Source organism: Liolophura sinensis, chromosome 5 (genome assembly GCF_032854445.1).
Source record: "Liolophura sinensis isolate JHLJ2023 chromosome 5, CUHK_Ljap_v2, whole genome shotgun sequence".
Taxonomy (NCBI): Eukaryota; Metazoa; Mollusca; class Polyplacophora; order Chitonida; family Chitonidae; genus Liolophura; species Liolophura sinensis.
The window spans coordinates 682728-702907 of NC_088299.1; the positions used below are offsets into that span (position 1 = coordinate 682728).

Genomic DNA, 20180 nt, shown 5'->3' on the forward strand with positions numbered 1-20180 from the left:
GGTGTAATGACAACCCTGATGGACCAGACGCAGATAGGCAAAGCCTTAAACACAACAGGTTAATTAGCAACCCTGAAGCACCAGACACGGATAGGCCAAACTCTGAGCAAGACAGGTATAATGGCAACCCTTAAGAACCAGACACAGATCGGCCAAGCTCTGACCACACAGGTATAGTGGCAACCCTGAAGGACCAGACACAGATAGGCCAAGCCCTGACAACAACAGGTATAGTGACAACCCTGAAGGACCAGACACAGAGAGGCTAAGCTCTGACCACAACAGGTATAGTTGCAACCCTAACATACTAGGCACAGAGAGGCCAAGCTCTGACCACAACAGATATAGTGACTACCCTAATGGACAAGACACAAATACGCCAAGCCTCGACCACAACAGTTTTAGTGACAGCCCTGACGGAGAAGACACAGAGAGCCAAAGTCCTTACCACAACAAATATAGTGTCAACCATGACGGACCAGACACAGATAGGCCAAGCCCTGAGCAAGACAGGTATAGTGGCAACACTGACGGACCAGACACAGAGGCCAAGCTCTGACCACAACAGGTATAGTGACAACCCTAATGGACCATACACAGATAGGCCAAGCCCTGACCACAACAGGTGTAGTGACAACTTTGATGGACCAGACGCAGATAGGCCAAGCCCTGACCACAACAGTTGTAGTGACAACCGCGACAGACCAGACACAGATAGGCCAAGCCCTGACCACAACAGGTATAGCGACAGCGATGACGTACCAGACACAGATAGGCCAAGCCCTGGCAACAACAGGTATAGTGACGACCTCGAAGGACCAGACACAGAGAGGCCAAGCTCTGACCACAACACGTATAATGGAAACCCTGAAGGACCAGATACAGATAGTTCAAGCCCTGACCACAACAGGTGTAGTGACAACCGCGACAGACCAGACACAGATAGGCCAAGCCCTGACAACAACAGGTGTAGTGACAACTTTGATGGACCAGACACAGATAGGCCAAGCCCTGACCACAACAGTTGTAGTGACAACCGCGACAGACCAGACACAGATAGGCCAAACCCTGACCACAACAGGTGTAGTTACAACTTTGATGGACCAGACACAGATAGGCCAAGCCCTGACCACAACAGTTGTAGTGACAACCGCGACAGACCAGACACAGATAGGCCAAACCCTGACCACAACAGGTATAGCGACAGCGATGACGGACCAGACACAGATAGGCCAAGCCCTGACAACAACAGGTATAGTGACGACCTCGAAGGACCAGACACAGAGAGGCCAAGCTCTGACCACAACACGTATAATGGAAACCCTAAAGGACCAGATACAGATAGTTCAAGCCCTGACCACAACAGGTGTAGTGACAACCGCGACAGACCAGACACAGATAGGCCAAGCCCTAACAACAACAGGTATATTGGCAACACTGACGGACCAGACACAGATAGGCCAAGCCCTGACTACTACAGGTATAGTGACAACCCTGACGGACCAGACACAGAGAGGCTAAGCTCTGACCACAGCAGGTATAGTGGCAACCCTAATGGACCAGTCACAGATAAGCCAAGCTCTGACCTCAACAGATATAGTGACTACCCTGATGGACCAGACACAGATAGGCCAAGCCCTGACCAAAACAGGTGTAGTGAGAACCGCGACAGAACAGACACAAATAGGCCAAGCTGTGACCACAACAGTTTTAGTGACAACCCTGGCGGACAAGACACAGAGATCCCAAGTTCTTACAACAACAGGTATAGTGTCAACCCTGACGGACCACACACAGATAGGCCTAGCCCTGAGCAAGACAGGTATAGTGGCAACACTGACGGACCAGACACAGAGGCCAAGCTCTGACAACAACAGGTATAGTGACAACCCTAATGGACCATACACAGATAGGCCAAGCCCTGACCACAACAGGTGTAGTGACAACTTTGATGGACCAGACACAGATAGGCCAAGCCCTGACCACAATAATTGTAGTGACAACCGCGACAGACCAGACACAGATAGGCCAAGCCCTGACCACAACAGGTATAGCGACAGCGATGACGGACCAGACACAGATAGGCCAAGCCCTGGCAACAACAGGTATAGTGACGACCTCGAAGGACCAGACACAGAGAGGCCAAGCTCTGACCACAACACGTATAATGGAAACCCTGAAGGACCAGATACAGATAGTTCAAGCCCTGACCACAACAGGTGTAGTGACAACCGCGACAGACCAGACACAGATAGGCCAAGCCCTGACAACAACAGGTATAGTGACAGCCATGACGGACCAGACACAGACAGGCCAAGCCCTGACCACAACAGGTGTAGTTACAACCTTGATGGACCAGACACAGATAGGCCAAGCCCTGACCACAACAGTTGTAGTGACAACCGCGACAGACCAGACACAGATAGGCCAAGCTCTGACCACAACAGGTATAGCGACAGCGATGACGGACCAGACACAGATAGGCCAAGCCCTGACAACAACAGGTATAGTGACGACCTCGAAGGACCAGACACAGAGAGGCCAAGCTCTGACCACAACACGTATAATGGAAACCCTGAAGGACCAGATACAGATAGTTCAAGCCCTGACCACAACAGGTGTGGTGACAACCGCGACAGACCAGACACAGATAGGCCAAGCCCTGACCACAACAGGTATATTGGCAACACTGACGGACCAGACACAGATAGGCCAAGCCCTGACTACTACAGGTATAGTGACAACCCTGACGGACCAGACACAGAGAGGCTAAGCTCTGACCACAGCAGGTATAGTGGCAACCCTAATGGACCAGTCACAGATACACCAAGCTCTGACCTCAACAGATATAGTGACTACCCTGATGGACCAGACACAGATAGGCCAAGCCCTGACCAAAACAGGTGTAGTGAGAACCGCGACAGAACAGACACAGATAGGCCAAGCTGTGACCACAACAGTTTTAGTGACAACCCTGGCGGACAAGACACAGAGATCCCAAGTTCTTACAACAACAGGTATAGTGTCAACCCTGACGGACCACACACAGATAGGCCAAGCCCTGACCACAACAGGTATAGTGTCAACCCTGATGGACCAGACAGAGATAGGCCAAGCTGTGAACACAACAGGTATAATGACAACCCTGACGAACCAGACACAGAGGCCAAGCTCTGACCACAACAGTTATAGTGGCAACCCTGATGGACCAGACACAGATAGGCCAAGCTCTGACCAAAACAAGTGTAATGACAACCCTGATGGACCAGAAAGAGATAGGCCAAGCCTTGACAACAACAGGTATAGTGACAACCCTGACGGACCAGACACAGATAGGCAAAGCTTTTTAACCACCACAGGTATAATGGCAACCTCAACGGATCAGACACAGATAGGCAAAACCTTGACCACAAAAGGTATAATGACAGCTCTGATGGACCAGACACATACTGGCTAAGCTCTGAGCAAAACAGGTTTAGTGGCAACAGTGACGGACAAGACACAGATATGCCAAGCTCTGACCTCAACAGGTAAAATGGCAGGCCTGACGGACCAAACACAGATAGGGCAAGCTCTGACAACAGGTATATTAGAAACCCTGATGGACCAGACACATACTGGCCAAGCCCTGAGCAAGACAGGTCTAGTGGCAACACTGACGGACCAGACACAGAGGCCAAGCTGTGACCACAACAGGTATAGTGACAACCCTAATGGACCAGACACAGATAGGCCAAGCCCTGACAAAACACGTGTAGTGACAACCCTGATGGGCCAGACACAGATAGGCCAAGCCCTGGCCAAAACAGTTGTAGTGACATCCGCGAAAGACCAGACACAGATAGGCCAAGCCCAGACAACAACAGGTATAGTGAGTGTCCTGAAGGACCAGACACAGAGAGCCCAAGTCCGTACCACAACAGGTATAGTGTCAACCCTGACGCACCAGACACAGAGAGCCCAAGTCCGTACTACAACAGGCATAGTGTCAACCCTGACGAACCAGACACAGATAGGCCAAGCCCTGACCACTACAGGTGTAGTGTCAACCCTGACGGACCAGACGCAGAGAGGCCAAGCTCTCACCCAACATGTATAGTGACAACAGTGACGGACCAGACACAGATAGGTCAAGCCCTGGTTACAACAAGTATAGTGACAACCCTGATGGACCAGACACAGATAGGCCAAGCCCAGACCACAACAGGTATAGTGACGACCTCGACGGACTAGACACAGAGAGGCCAAGCTCTGACCACAACAAATATAATGGCATCCCTGACGGACCAGACACAGATAATTTAAGCCGTGACCACAACAGGTGTAGTGACAACAGCGACAGGCCAGACACAGTTAGGCCAAGCCGTGACCACGACAGGTATAGTGACAGCCATGACGGACCAGACACAGAGAGGCCAAGCTCTGACCACAACGCATATAGTGACAACCCTGATGAACCAGGCACAGAGAGTCCAATCCTAACCACAACATGTATAGTGGCAACACTGACAGAACAGACACAGATAGGCCAAGCCCTGGAACAACAGGTGTAGTGACGACCTCGACGGACCAGACACAGAGAGGCCAACCTCTGACCACAACAGGTATAATGGCAACCCTCACGGACCAGACACACATAGTTTAAGACCTGACCACAACAGGTGTGATGACAACCGCGACAGACCAGGCACAGATAGGCCAAGCTTCGACCACAACAAGTATAGTGACATCCCTGACGGATTAGACACAGAGAGGCCAATCCCTGACCACAACAGTTATAGTGACAACCTCAACCGACCAGACACATAGAGGCCAAGCTCTGATCACAGCAGGTATAGTGATAACCATGACGGATCAGACACAAAGAGGCCAAGCTCTAACCACAACAGGTATAGTGACAACCCTGACGGACCAGACACAGAGAGCCCAATCCTAACCACAACATGTATAGTGGCAACACTGACAGACCAGACACAGATAGGTCAAGGCCTGATCACAATAAGTATAGTGACAACCCTGATGGACCAGACACAGATAGGCCAAGCCCTGGAACAACAGGTGTAGTGACGACCTCGACGGACCAGACACAGAGAGGCCAAGCTCTGACCACAACAGGTATATTGACAACCCTGACGGACCAGAAACAGATAGGGCAAACTCTGACCACAACAGGTATAGTGACAGCCCTGACGGAACAGACACAGATAGGCAAAACCTTAACCGCAACCGGTACATTAGCAACCCTGACGGACCAGACACAAAGACGCAAAACTCTGGGCAAGACAGGTATAATTGCAACACTGATGGATCAGACACAGAGGCCAAGCCCTGATCACAACAGGGAAGGTGGCAACCTCGACGGACCAGGCACAGATAGGCAAAGCCTTGACAACAACAGGTACAGTGACAGCTCTGACGGACCAGACACATACTGGCCAAGCTCGAAGCAAGGCAGGTATAGTGGCAATAATGACGGACCAGACACAGATAGGCCAAGCTCTGGCAACAACAGTTAAAGTGGCAACCCTGACGGACCAGACGCAGATAGGCCAAGCCCTGAGAAAGACAGGAATAGTAACAGCCCTGACGGACCACACACAGATAGGCCAAGCCCTGACCACAACAGGTATAGTGTCAACCCTGATGGACCAGACACAGATAGGCCAAGCTGGGAGACCACAACAGGTATAATGACAACCCTGACGGACCAGACACAGAGGCCAAGCTTTGACCACAACAGGTATAATGTCAACCCTGATGGACCAGACACAGAAAGGCCAAGCTCTGACCAAAACAGGTGTAATGACAACCCTGATGGACCAGACGCAGATAGGCCAAGCCCTGACCACAACAGGTATAAAGACAGCCCTGACGGACCAGACACAGATGGGCAAAGCCTTAAACACAACAGATTAATAAGCAACCCTGAAGGACCAGACACGGATAGGCCAAACTCTGAGCAAGACAGGTATAATGGCAACCCTTAAGAACCAGACACAGATCGGCCAAGCTCTGGCCACACAGGTATAGTGGCAACCCTGAAGGACCAGACACAGATAGGCCAAGCCCTGACCACAACAGGTATAGTGACAACGCTGACGGACCAGACACAGAGAGGATAAGCTCTGATCACAACAGGTATAGTTGCAACCCTAAGGTACTAGGCACAGAGAGGCCAAGCTCTGACCACAACAGATATAGTGACTACCCTAATGGACAAGACACAAATACGCCAAGCCCTGACCACAACAGTTTTAGTGACAGGCCTGACGGAGAAGACACAGAGAGCCCAAGTCCTTACCACAACAAATATAGTGTCAACCATGACGGACCAGACACAGATAGGCCAAGCCCTGAGCAAGACAGGTATAGTGGCAACACTGACGGACCAGACACAGAGGCCAACCTCTGACCACAACAGGTATAGTGACAACCCTAATGGACCATACACAGATAGGCCAAGCCCTGACCACAACAGGTGTAGTGACAACCCTGATGGACCAGACGCAGATAGGCCAAGCCCTGACCACAACAGGTGTAGTGACAACCGCGACAGACCAGACACAGATAGGCCAAGCCCTGACCATAACAGGTATAGCGACAGCGATGACGTACCAGACACTGATAGGCCAAGCCCTGACAAGAGCAGGTATAGTGACAGCCCTGACGGACCAGACACAGACAGGCCAAGCCCTAACCACAACACGTATAGTGTCAACCATGAAGGACCAGACACAGATAGGCCAAGCCCTGACCAAAACAGGTATAATGACAACCCTGACGGACCAGACACAGAGAGGCCAAACTCTAACCACAACAAATATAATGGCAACCCTGACGGACCAGACACAGATAGTTCAAGCCCTGACCACAACAGCTGTAGTGACAACACCGACAGACCAGACACAGTTAGGCTAAGCCCTGACCACAACAGGTATAGTGACAGCCATGACGGACCAGACACAGACAGTGCTTGCTCTGACCACAATGGATAAAGTGACAACCCTGGCGGACCAGACACAGAGGGAAAGCCCTGACCACAACAGGTATAGTGACAACCCTGACGGACAAGACACAGATAGGCCAAGCCCTGACCACAACGTGTATAGTGACAGCCCTGACGGACCAGACACAGATAGGCAAAGCCTTAACAATAACAGGTTAATTAGCAGCCCTGGCGGACCAGACACAGATAGGCCAAACTTTAAGGAAGGCAGGTATAATGGCAACCCTGAAGGACCAGACGCAGATACGCCAAGCCCTGACCACAACATGTATAGTGACAGCCCTGACGGACCAGACACAGATAGGCAAAGCCTTAACAATAACAGGTTAATTAGCAGCCCTGACGGACAAGACACAGATAGGCCAAGCCCTGACCACAACGTGTATAGTGACAGCCCTGACGGACCAGACACAGATAGGCAAAGCCTTAACAATAACAGGTTAATTAGCAGCCCTGACGGACCAGACACAGATAGGCCAAACTTTAAGGAAGGCAGGTATAATGGCAACCCTGAAGGACCAGACGCAGATACGCCAAGCCCTGACCACAACATGTATAGTGACAGCCCTGACGGACCAGACACAGATAGGCAAAGCCTTAACAATAACAGGTTAATTAGCAGCCCTGGCAGACCAGACACAGATAGGCCAAACTTTAAGCAAGGCAGGTATAATGGCAACCCTGAAGGACCAGACGCAGATACGCCAAGCCTTGACCACAACAGGTATAGTGACAGCCCTGACGGACCAGACACAGATAGGCCAAGCCCTGACCACAACAGGTATAGTGACAGCCCTGACGGACCAGACACAGATAGGTCAAGCTCTGACCACAACAGGTATAGTGACTACCCTGATGGACCAGACACAAATAGGCCAAGCCCTGACTACAACAGGTGTAGTGACAACCGCGACAGATCAGACACAAATAGGCCAAGCCCTGACTACAACAGGTGTAGTGACAACCGCGACAGACCAGACACAAATAGGCCAAGCTGTGACCACAACAGTTTTAGTGACAACCCTGATGAACCTGACACAGATAGGCCAAGCTCTGACCACAACAGGTATAGAGACATCCCTGACGGACCAGACACAGAGGCCAAGCCCTGACCACAACAGGTGTAGTGACAACCCTGTTGGACCAGACACAGATAGACCAAGCTCTGAGCACAACAGGTATAGTGTCAACCTTGATGGACCAGACACATACTGGCCAAGCTCTGAGCACAAGAGGTATAATGTCTAACCTGACGGACCAGATACAGATAGGCCATGCTCTGACCACAACAGGTATAGTGACAACCCTGACAGACCAAACACACAGGCCAAGCCCTGGCCACAACAGGTATAGTGACAGCCCTGATGGACCAGACACAGATATTCTAAACTCTGAGCAAGAGTGGTATAATGGCAACCCTAATGGACCAGACACAGAGGCATAGCCCTGATCACAACAGGTATAGTGGCAACCCTGATAGCCCAGACACAAACAGGCCAAGCCCTGCGCACAACAGGTATAGTGACAACCGTAAGAGACCAGACACAGAGGCCAAGCCGTGACCACAACAGGTATAGTGACAGCTCTGAAGGACCAGACACAGAAAGGCCAAGTTCTGACCAAAACAGGTATAGTGACAGCCCTGACGGACCAGACAAAGAGAGGATATACTCTGACCACAACAGGTATAGTGGCATCCCTGATGGACCAGAAACAGAGGCCAAGCCCTGAGCACAACAGGTATAGTGACAGCCCTGAAGGACCAGGCACAGATAGGCCAAGCCTTCACCACAACAGGTATATTAGCAACCCTGACGGACCAGACACAGATAGGCCAAGCCCTGACCACAACAGGTATAGTGACAGCCCTGACGGACCAGACACAGATAGGCAAAGCCTTCACCACACCAGGTATATTAGCAACTCTGACGGACCAGACACAGATAGGCCAAGCTCTGACCACAACATGTATAGTGACAGCCCTGACGGACCAGACACAGATAGGCAAAGCCTTTACCACAACAGGTATATTAGCAGCCGTGACGGACCAGACACAGATAGGCCAAGCTCTGACCACAACAGGTATAGTGACAGTTCTGACGGACCAGACACATACTGTCCAAGCTGTGAGCAAGACAGGTATACTGGCAACCCTGACGGACCGGACACAGATAGGCCAAGCTCCGGCAATAACAGTTATAGTGGCAACCCTGAAGGACCAGACACAGATAGGCCAAGCCCTGAGCAAGACAGGTATAGTGGCAACCCTGACGGACCAGACACAGATTGGCCAACCTCCGAGCAAGACAGGTATAGTGTCAACCCTGAGGGACCAGTCACAGATAGGTCAAGGTCTGACAACAACAGGTATAGTGATATCTGTAAAACAGTCACAGACTACAACAGGTTTAGTGGCAGCCCTGACTAAAGCAGGTATTGTGATATCGGTAACAACTGTGACTGATCAGACACAGAGAGAGCTCTGACCACAGCAGGTATTGTTATATCGGTAACAACTCTGACCGATCAGACACGGAGAGAGCTCTGATCACAGCAGGTATTGTGATATCTGTAACAACTGTGACCGATCAGACACAGACAGAGCTCTGGCCACAGCAGGTATTGTGATATGTGTAACAACTGTGATCGATCAGACACGGAGAGAGAGCTCTGATTACAGCAGATATTGTGATATCGGTAACAACTTTGACCGACCAGACACGGAGAGAGCTCTGACCACAGCAGGTATTGTGATATCTGTAACAACTGTGATCGATCAGACACAGAGAGAGAGCTCTGACCACAGCAGGTATTGTGATATCGGTAACAACTTTGACCGACCAGACAGACAGCGCTCTGACCACAGCTGGTATTGTGATATGTGTAACAACTGTGACAGACCAGACACAGACACAGCACTGACCACAACTGGCATTATGCCATCTGTGATAACTGTGACTGGCCACACGTGTACCGACAGAGCTCTGACCACAACAGGCATTATGATATCTGAAATAACTGTGGCTGGCCATACATGGACCGACAGAGCTCTGACCACAACAGGCATTATGATATCTGTGATAACTGTGACTGGTCATACATGGACCTACAGAGCTCTGACCACAACTGGCATTATGATATCTGTGATAACTGTAACTGGCCATACATGGACCGACAGATCTATGGCTGCAACAGGCATTGTGATATCTGTGATAACTGTGACTGGCCATACATGGACCCACAGAGCTGTGACTACAACAGGCATTATGACATGAACATCTTTGATAACTGACTGATATGGACCGACAGAGCTCTGACCACAACAGCTATTGTGACATCTGTGATGACTGGGACTGAACAGACGGCTACACAGAGCTCTGACCACAACAGGTATTGTTTATTCTATGATAACTGTGACCGATCCGATTCGCCTTACTTTTTTCACGTTTTTCCACGTACATGTGTACAAGGTTAATAATATAGATTTGAGCTATTTTGCTAAAAATAATATTATTGACGTGTTCAAGAGATCATAAAATAAATTTACCGCAGCTGTGTATGAAGTCAGGAAGCACAAATAACCTTGAGGTGGTTAACAAGAATAGAGACTGTATCGCAACTGCACAGATGTATAGCCTCGCTCTGTAACAATTTTTCGTGAAATTCTACCCATATAGCCGTGATCTGGCCGCCAGGTGGCATGTTAACTGTCTACTCCTATCACTGATATTGCTGCGACATTATTTATTTTATTTATTTGATTGGTGTTTTACGCTGTAGGCCTACTCAAGAATTTTTCAATTATACGACGGCGGTCAGCGTTATGGTGGGAGGAAACCAGACAGAGCCCGGGGGAAACCCACGACCATCCGCAGGTTGCTGGAAGACCTTCCCACTTACGACCGGAGAGGAAGCCAACATGAACTGGACTTGGACAAACAGCGACCGCACTGGTGAGAGGCTCCGGGTCATTACGCTGCACTAGCGCGCTAACTGACTGAGCCACGGAGGCCCCTACTGCGACATTATGTCAGGAAGGAAGTCCAAAACATGACCGTTGTTACATAAGCGAAAAATTCTTTGAGTACGGGGATAAAAGATAAACTGAATAAAAGAAACTTGTGTGAGTTGTGTGGAATTTGGTCAGGTTTTCAGGCACCTTCTGTATTGATGAAGCCGGAAATGCTTGGAAAGACCAAGGTAATCCCCAGGGGCCTCCCAGGGATTCAGAACTCTCCGACTCAAGGCTTTATTTAAGATTGATAACTTCGATTTGTCTCTGCGGCTTAATAATGGCATTAGTGATTTGGCCATAAGCGGGTCAGGACAGGGGTAAACCAGAGAAGACGAGTTTCCACGTCATCGGTATTACAGCAGAAGCTCGCCAGTGAGAACAGTGTGAGCGAAATGAGACGACTGAAGCCCCGGCTTAGCTTCGCAGGAAAAAATTGAATAATTCGATGTGAAAGTGGTAGGGTGATAGATGTGTCTGATGTTGGCATCAAGCAGATGCCAGACGACACCGTGCGTTATTGACACCCGCATGACGTCATGAGACCATATAGATTTCATGTATTTCCAGTCTGGCCCGTGTCGGCGTGGCTTAGTACTGATCTCCCCACCCCCAACACTCTTGGTGGGTAACGCTGACGAATCCACACAGCAGACAACATGACCATGTTCCCGGAGCCCATTTGCTACAGGAGACAATACACAATACATGGGTATCATACACCTTCCATCAGCCCCTTGGGTAAACGTGGACAATTTCACCCTAACCCCAACAACCTCCTTTATGTTACAATTTTCGTCTTATGACAGCCGTACTTTTCGAAGATCATGTTGGAGTTATTGACTGACAGTGTAACCAGTACAATACAGTATGCACGTTTAATCTGCGTTATTCCTTAATTGTGTATACATAATAATCATCGATATATTGTCATTCTCACTGAACAGAGTGATATCCTATTTCCTGTAAAAGACAAGCATTGCATTTATATTTCGGTTTTACCAAAACCATCTTCAGGAATGAAATGATCGTCAACGTTAGGGATGCAGATCAGGCCAGGCTAGATTTCTAGGACTAAAGAAGGAGCATACATGCACTGTTACACAATTAAAGCATTGAAGAATAACAATAGGGACTACTCGCGGTGGCGTTCTATACAAACAACGAACGATATGGCGGCAATACAGCCGAAATAGCGTTAAGCCATAGTCCTCCCTTTACATACATATTCTGTACAAACAATAGCAATTCTTTACAGGATTTTTATCAATGCTTTATGCTAATTTAGGGGTAGAGCTTATCTTAGCAGCAGTTCTGACCAGTGCTTGGAATTTTCAATGGCTTTGGCATTCTCTTCAGCAATGCTTTCTAACGTTGTTACCTTTCCACGGGCAAACAGAGTGTACGGTGCATGTAGGCTTAGTACTTGGCAGGTGTGATTGCATTGCTCGCAGTTCTGAGTGTGTTAAAGGATTTCGTTGTAGGCATTCTTACTGTGTTCGAAGGTTCTGATTATCAGGCATCTCTTTGTTTCGCCACTACAGGCCGATGAGCGTTCTTCAAGGTAAACTTGAATAAAATCACACTCCTGAGTTCTGTAGACAGACTATTTTTCTCAGATTCGAGGTTGGCTGTTCTGGTTGTAAAATGTACAATGGAAAGGGCAAGAGAGCTAAGCAGGGATGAAGGCCTTGGCACCTCTGTTGTGCAGTTATAACCAGATACATCTATATTGTGTTAGAATTTGAAATTTAATTTTCACATTGCGAATTTTTATGTATGATTTTTGGCCTTTTTTAAGTTATGGACAGCCTCCTAGCTGACATTTTGATCATTTTTACACAGAAATTGTGTTAAATGATGTGGAGGAAATGTATGGTTTTGATGATGGTTATTTATATAGCTCCTTTTATATGACAGTTTGCCTACATCGTTCGAATATGCACTTTGATGTCACATCACTTCACTGTTCTTTACAATGTTGCAAACGATTTCTAGGGCTTCGTCCCTCTTAAAATTAGTATTATATTTATTTGAATGATTGGATTTCTACAGCATTATAGTGGAAGAAAACCAAACAGAGCCCCAGGGGAAACCCAAGACCATGCACAGGTTGTTGCCAGACTTCTCACGTACAGCCAGCATTATGGTGTCAGAGTATACTATGTATGGGGATGTTGAACTCGAAAACGGGGGTTCAAGCCTCGTGTCACGCCCGCGCCTTTGATTAAAAAAAATAACAGTATATTTCATCTGTCTAGGGCAAAATGTTTCCTTACGCAGTGCTTTCAAGTTGTGAGAAACACCAGTGTAGAAGAGCTGCTGTAGAAATGAGGGCTGCTCATTAACCTAACCATGTTGCGGAGAATATTCTAGGACTGCTTTCAGGCATGTCACGGCCGGGCAAATCAAAACGATGACGGATGATAAACTGTCACATGACCTTCACGCTTGGCGTCATGTTTACGTGGACATCCTATACCAGTTTACGTTTGTTTAAAGCGCTTTCCAGTCTATGGTTCATTCGTTCATTCTTTAACGCTTACGTCATTTACAGACAAAAAATGTCGCCCTACTACTTTTTTTAATTCATTAAATTTAATTCCCTTATCCAATGGTGTTAATTTCTATGGTGTAGACCTTTTTTGGTAACTGTCACCGGTTATACGGCAGACTGTGCGCAGTTGAAACTTCAGCGGATGCCCACAGTTGGAAACGGCGTAAAAAGTGCCCAACGCTATTGTCACGCTTACACATCCAGACCCCTCTTGTGTTGAGGGGCTCTAGCTATTGTCTTTTACCCATAATGGAGCCTCAAGCTTTTTGCAAGTAATGTCTCACTGGTAGGTAAAAAAAAACGTTGAGAGGGTTTCTGGCTTGCAGATTTACGGACTGCTCAACGACCTTGAACGTTAACTTCTAACCAAATGAAAAATGAATTGCAGTCTGAGACCATGTGTGAGGCAATCAGTTAGGTTTATATCCTTATAAGGCGGCCGTCTGGTTTATATCCTTGTATGGCGGCCGTCTGGTTTATATCCTTGTATGGCGGCCGTCTGGTTTATATCTTTATAAGGCGGCCGTCAGGTTTATATCCTTGTATGGCGGCCGTTAGGTTTATATCCTTATAAGGCGGCCGTCTGGTTTATATCCTTGTATGGCGGCCGTTAGGTTTATATCCTTGTATGGCGGCCGTCTGGTTTATATTCTTGTATGGCGGCCGTCAGGTTTATATCCTTGTATGGCGGCCGTCTGGTTTATATCCTTGTATGGCGGCCGTTAGGTTTATATCCTTGTATGGCGGCCGTCTGGTTTATATCCTTGTATGGCGGCCGTTAGGTTTATATCCTTGTATGGCGGCCGTCTGGTTTATATCCTTGTATGGCGGCCGTTAGGTTTATATCCTTGTATGGCGGCCGTCTGGTTTATATCCTTGTATGGCGGCCGTCTGGTTTATATCCTTGTATGGCGGCCGTTAGGTTTATATCCTTGTATGGCGGCCGTCAGGTTTATATCCTTGTATGGCGGCCGTTAGGTTTATATCCTTGTATGGCGGCCGTTAGGTTTATATCCTTGTATGGCGGCCGTCTGGTTTATATTCTTGTATGGCGGCCGTCAGGTTTATATCCTTGTATGGCGGCCGTCAGGTTTATATCCTTGTATGGCGGCCGTTAGGTTTATATCCTTGTATGGCGGCCGTCAGGTTTATATTCTTGTATGGCGGCCGTCAGGTTTATATCCTTGTATGGTGGCCGTCTGGTTTATATCCTTGTATGGCGGCCGTCAGGTTTATATCCTTGTATGGCGGCCGTTAGGTTTATATCCTTGTATGGCGGCCGTCAGGTTTATATCCTTGTATGGCGGCCGTCTGGTTTATATCCTTGTATGGCGGCCGTCAGGTTTATATCCTTGTATGGCGGCCGTTAGGTTTATATCCTTGTATGGCGGCCGTCAGGTTTATATCCTTGTATGGCGGCCGTCTGGTTTATATCCTTGTATGGCGGCCGTCAGGTTTATATCCTTGTATGGCGGCCGTTAGGTTTATATCCTTGTATGGCGGCCGTCAGGTTTATATCCTTGTATGGCGGCCGTCAGGTTTATATCCTTGTATGGCGGCCGTTAGGTTTATATCTTTATAAGGCGGCCGTCAGGTTTATATCCTTGTATGGCGGCCGTTAGGTTTATATCTTTATAAGGCGGCCGTCAGGTTTATATCCTTGTATGGCGGCCGTCAGGTTTATATCCTTATAAGGCGGCCGTCAGGTTTATATCCTTGTATGGCGGCCGTCAGGTTTATATCCTTGTATGGCGGCCGTCTGGTTTATATCCTTGTATGGCGGCCGTCTGGTTTATATCCTTGTATGGCGGCCGTTAGGTTTATATCCTTGTATGGCGGCCGTCAGGTTTATATCCTTGTATGGCGGCCGTCTGGTTTATATCCTTGTATGGCGGCCGTCAGGTTTATATCCTTGTATGGCGGCCGTTAGGTTTATATCCTTGTATGGCGGCCGTCAGGTTTATATCCTTGTATGGCGGCCGTCAGGTTTATATCCTTGTATGGCGGCCGTTAGGTTTATATCTTTATAAGGCGGCCGTCAGGTTTATATCCTTGTATGGCGGCCGTCAGGTTTATATCCTTGTATGGCGGCCGTTAGGTTTATATCTTTATAAGGCGGCCGTCAGGTTTATATCCTTGTATGGCGGCCGTTAGGTTTATATCTTTATAAGGCGGCCGTCAGGTTTATATCCTTGTATGGCGGCCGTTAGGTTTATATCTTTATAAGGCGGCCGTCAGGTTTATATCCTTATAAGGCGGCCGTCTGGTTTATATGCTTGTATGGCGGCCGTCAGGTTTATATCCTTGTATGGCGGCCGTTAGGTTTATATCTTTATAAGGCGGCCGTCAGGTTTATATCCTTGTATGGCGGCCGTTAGGTTTATATCTTTATAATGCGGCCGTCAGGTTTATATCCTTGTATGGTCGCCCTCAGGTTTATGTCCCTGTTTTGGGGGCCGTTAGGTTTATGTCCTTGTTTGGGGGGCCGTTAGGTTTATATCTTTATATGGCGGCAGTCAGGTTTATATCTTTATAAGGCGGCCGTCATGTTTATATCATTGTAAGGCGGCCGTTAGATTTACATCTTTATAAGGCGTTCGTCAGGTTTATATCCTTATATGGCGGCCCTTGGGTTTATATTCTTGTATGGCGGCCCTCAGGTTTATATCCTTGTATTGTGCTCGTCAGGTTTATATCTTTATATGGCGCGCGTCGGCGCTGATTTAAGCATTTGTCTTGATAACAATTTTACTTTCTACGCCTGGCCTTTGCAGGTAAAGATAAACAAGAACTTCGTGTTAATGGAAATCTTCTCTCTATTTTGTATTATGAGAATATAAATTTTTTTTTAAAAGTTTTAAACGTGAAGTAGGTGTCCGCTACTACCTTGTTATTGTAAGATGGCAAGCGTATTTAAGCGTACAAATGTACACTCACTATACCCTCCCCATGCTTCACTTAGCGGTGAGCGGTTTTGTCTGCCCGAGGGGTTGTCTTGACCTATTTTCCTGTATTGTCGTTCTTTGTCGAGATCAGAAAGAGAAGCGTGAATGCCAGGGTAATCCCCTTTTCACGGCTCGCGGGACTTGTGAGACAGTGACAGGTCGATTGCCTGTCTCACCTCCCTCTACCCGGAGAGGCCATTATCCAGAGGTTACGTGGACAGAGGTGAGTTGAACTGGGTGTGGGTTACGTCTGGCCTGGGGAAGCTACGCACTGGGATATGTGTTTGCCATCTCTGTTACACTGTCTGGCGGCTTGCGTGCCTGCATTATTAATGTCTCACTTGGTAATCTGGTCTATAGCGAAGGGAGACAAACGGTCCTGCTGATGTGAGGATATTATTTATTCTGCAGAGAATATGCCTGTTTGATTGACAGCACTAATATTGATTTTCGGATAACTTGCATCACGGAAAAGACTACGTAAACGGAACAGAGCCGTTCATTCAGCGTTGGTCTGGTAAGAGTTGTTACTCTCAGGTGGATAAGGATTGGACTGCCTGGGTTTGGGAGTGACGGCTAGGTACACAGCATTGATGTGTCTGTTGACTCTACAGCGACTTTCAGAAATAGCTCTACTCGATATCAACAGCATCACCAAATAAATCTCTTCTTCAGACGTTTAGAAATGTGAAAACAGAAGAAGAAAAAAAAAACAGTTTGCGGGGTTTCAATTGACGTATGAAGCTTGCTGTTGTTTTTTTGAAAGGGTCTTCCCTCGATTGAATTATCGTCTCTTGACTTTTAAGGGTACCATTCCCTGGCCCCACAATAGCCCTGTCCAAAACAGCTCTGGCACTGTGTCCTGAATCCACAATAGCCCTGTCCACAACAGCTCTGGTACCGTTTCCTGGCTCCACAATAGTCCTGTCCACAACAGCTCTAGTACCGTGTCCTGAATCCACAATAGCCCTGTCCGAAACAGCTCTGGTGCCATTTCCTGACTCCGCAATAGCCCTATCCAAAACAGCACTGGTGCCGTTTCCTGAATCCACAATAGCCCTGTCCACAACAGCTCTAGTACCGTGTCCTGAATCCACAATAGCCCTGTCCAAAACAGCACTGGTGCCGTTTCCTGACTCCACAATAGCCCTGTCCGAAACAGCACTGATGTCGTTTCCTGACTCCACAATAGCCCTGTCCACAACAGCTCTAGTACCGTGTCCTGACTCCACAATAGCCCTGTCCACAACAGCCCTGGTACCGTTTCCTGGCTCCGCAATAGCCCTATCCAAAACAGCTCTAGTACCGTGTCCTGAATCCACAATATCCCTGTCCAAAACAGCACTGGTTCCGTTTCCTGACTACACAATAGCCCTGTCCGAAACAGCTCTGGTGCCATTTCCTGACTCCGCAATAGCCCTATCCAAAACAGCACTGGTGCCGTTTCCTGAATCCACAATAGCCCTGTCAAAAACTGCTCTGATACTGTGTCCTGAATCCACAATAGCCCTGTCCACAACAGCTCTAGTACCGTGTCCTGAATCCACAATAGCCCTGTCCGAAACAGCACTGGTGTCGTTTCCTGACTCCACAATAGCCCTGTCCAAAACAGCTCTAGTACCGTGTCCTGAATCCACAATAGCCACGTTTCCCAGCCTTACAAACCTTGTCTAAAACAGCCATTACATGGTACCGTTTCCAGGTCCCACAAACCTTGCTCAAACAGCTCACAACAACAAGTTTGTCTAAAACAGCCCTGGTACCGTTTTCTAACACAACAATAGCCCTGCCCAAAACAGTCCTCGTACTGTGTCTTGGCTCCACAACAACCCTCTGAAAACTGCAAACGAATTTCCAATATCCACTACACAACAAAGAACAAGAAGAACGCAAACACAGATTTTTTCGTCACACCAATAAACACTTTACAAACAATTTCGCTTGTCATTCTGTCTCACTAAAGGCAGCCATGGAAACGACTGGTGCGATACTGTTTCAGTACATGGTTGGAATGTTTGTTTCAAAAGTAGTGCAGAAAGTCACAAGTCTCGCTCGCTAGTGCTTACCGGAAGAGATCAGCGGACTGGAGAGGCTGATCTGGACGAAGCTATTGTTGGCGTAAGAAAACATAGCTCTTAGAACCGATAGGCAACAGATTCAACAGGTTGACATTTAGAAAGCGTAAGAATAAATATCAAATTACCGCTGTCAAGTGTTGTGTATGGGGTGATTTGCCAGAGACATGGCTATAGTAGGTCAAAATCTGTTAGCTGAGGTGGAGTGCCATTTATATACCTGGCCGTCTAGACGGGAAGCCACCGTCCGTGACATGCCAGACTTACTTCTTTTCGTGCCACTCTCGCTCTGGATTAATAATCCATAGACCATCGTAAAATGTTTCATCCAATTATCCAGTCTGCGTTTGCTTCTGCTAGATCAAAGGGGAGGTCAAATTGATGGAGAAAACCAAAGATTATTTGAGCAGCTCAATGTCATACCCAGCGCCTGGATTTCATGACATGTTAGAGTGTGGGGGCAAACGAGTACATTGCTCCACATGTATTCCAGATCTCTGTATGTTCAGTTATTCTGGATAACGAACTTTCAGTCAGACCGAGGTCCTAAAACGGCAAACGCTCTTCTATGCACTTATGGAAGTCAGATTGCTTTAAATAACTAGTCTGTTATAATGAAGAGATCAACACGACGGGTTCTTTTACAGTTAATAAAGCTTTTGTACCATTTATGTGGAGTGCCTATGGAAATGATCTCCGTTCCATCGGAACAAGAGCACCAGGACAGCTCAGGAAGGTCAGTAGAACGAACATTCATCTACGCATCTACGACAGCCACAAATCATACAAACATGTAATCTGTGATGCATGTATTACCAATTCAGTAGCTAATTCAGTAGCTTGTTTAAACCTCCATTTAGAATTAAGTATGCGCTGTGCAATTTATTTCTTCGTTTATTTACCTGATTTTGTGTTGAACGTTGTGTTCGAGAGGTTTTCCCTTATATCACAGGCCATAAAGCTACATATGTAGGCCTACTGTACATATTTAGAAAGACAAGATCGAAAACAAAGTTTCACCGATTTTAGAAATTTCTCGGGTGGTTTTACTCTCATCTGTACTTCCTTGTGTCCTGTGAGTCTCACTCCATCAGTAGTTTGTCGGAAATATCCACAACACGAACATAATACATCAAAACGTCAGCACGTGGATTAGTGCTTGATCTGGACACAGCGCCATTGTTTTCTGAGTGTTCCATCCCATAATACCACTTACATCATGTTTTGTGAATAACTGACGTCATCAAACTCCTTTTATGGAAGGATAACATCTGGCGCAAAATGTCACGGCTCGTGATTTGGTGCCATTTACAAATATTTACGTTTGATGCGAAGACTGAATAAATGACATAAAATATGACGGGGCAGTGTTTTACGTGGACACTGCTACATTATTGTTTTTCGTGAAAATTTATGCATGTATATGACAGATAAACAGAGATTGGAATGTTTTAATCCATATCTTTGTTACACTAATCTTAATTATCGTTATGTAATTTGTATATATTCGCTAATTAATAAAAATTATTTTCAGCTTTTAAGTGTTGTGTTTCTGATCCCCTTTAAAATATGTATCTATGGGAAA

At 47.4% G+C, this 20180-nt stretch overlaps 2 protein-coding genes across 2 annotated transcripts; both read left to right on the top strand.

Annotated features, from left to right (window-relative positions):
- Positions 1–359: 359 nt before the first annotated feature.
- On the top strand, positions 360–3177 carry LOC135465924 (cell surface glycoprotein 1-like). The gene is made up of 2 exons (XM_064743305.1): positions 360–1656; positions 1766–3177. The coding sequence occupies exons 1-2, from the start codon at positions 360–362 to the stop codon at positions 3175–3177; spliced, it is 2709 nt and encodes a 902-aa protein (XP_064599375.1).
- Positions 3178–8246: 5069 nt separating this feature from the next.
- Positions 8247–18194, top strand: LOC135465925 (uncharacterized). Its single transcript, XM_064743306.1, has 4 exons — positions 8247–8353; positions 8718–9439; positions 9599–9875; positions 17327–18194. Exons 1-4 carry the CDS (start codon positions 8247–8249, stop codon positions 18192–18194), a joined length of 1974 nt encoding a protein of 657 aa, XP_064599376.1.
- The last annotated feature ends 1986 nt before the right edge of the window (positions 18195–20180 follow it).

What these genes read in the sequence shown, in the direction of transcription:
- LOC135465925 (XM_064743306.1), top strand. Translation starts at nt 8,247, where the DNA reads ATGTCTAACCTGACGGACCAGATACAGATAGGCCATGCTCTGACCACA. An exon ending in CCAAGCCCTGGCCACAACAG is followed by an intron (nt 8,354 to 8,717) that starts GTATAGTGACAG and finishes CTGATGGACCAG; the next exon opens with AAACAGAGGCCAAGCCCTGA. An exon ending in GGCAGCCCTGACTAAAGCAG is followed by an intron (nt 9,440 to 9,598) that starts GTATTGTGATAT and finishes GTGACCGATCAG; the next exon opens with ACACAGACAGAGCTCTGGCC.
- LOC135465924 (XM_064743305.1), top strand. Translation starts at nt 360, where the DNA reads ATGGACAAGACACAAATACGCCAAGCCTCGACCACAACAGTTTTAGTG. An exon ending in CCCTGACCAAAACAGGTGTA is followed by an intron (nt 1,657 to 1,765) that starts GTGAGAACCGCG and finishes TTACAACAACAG; the next exon opens with GTATAGTGTCAACCCTGACG.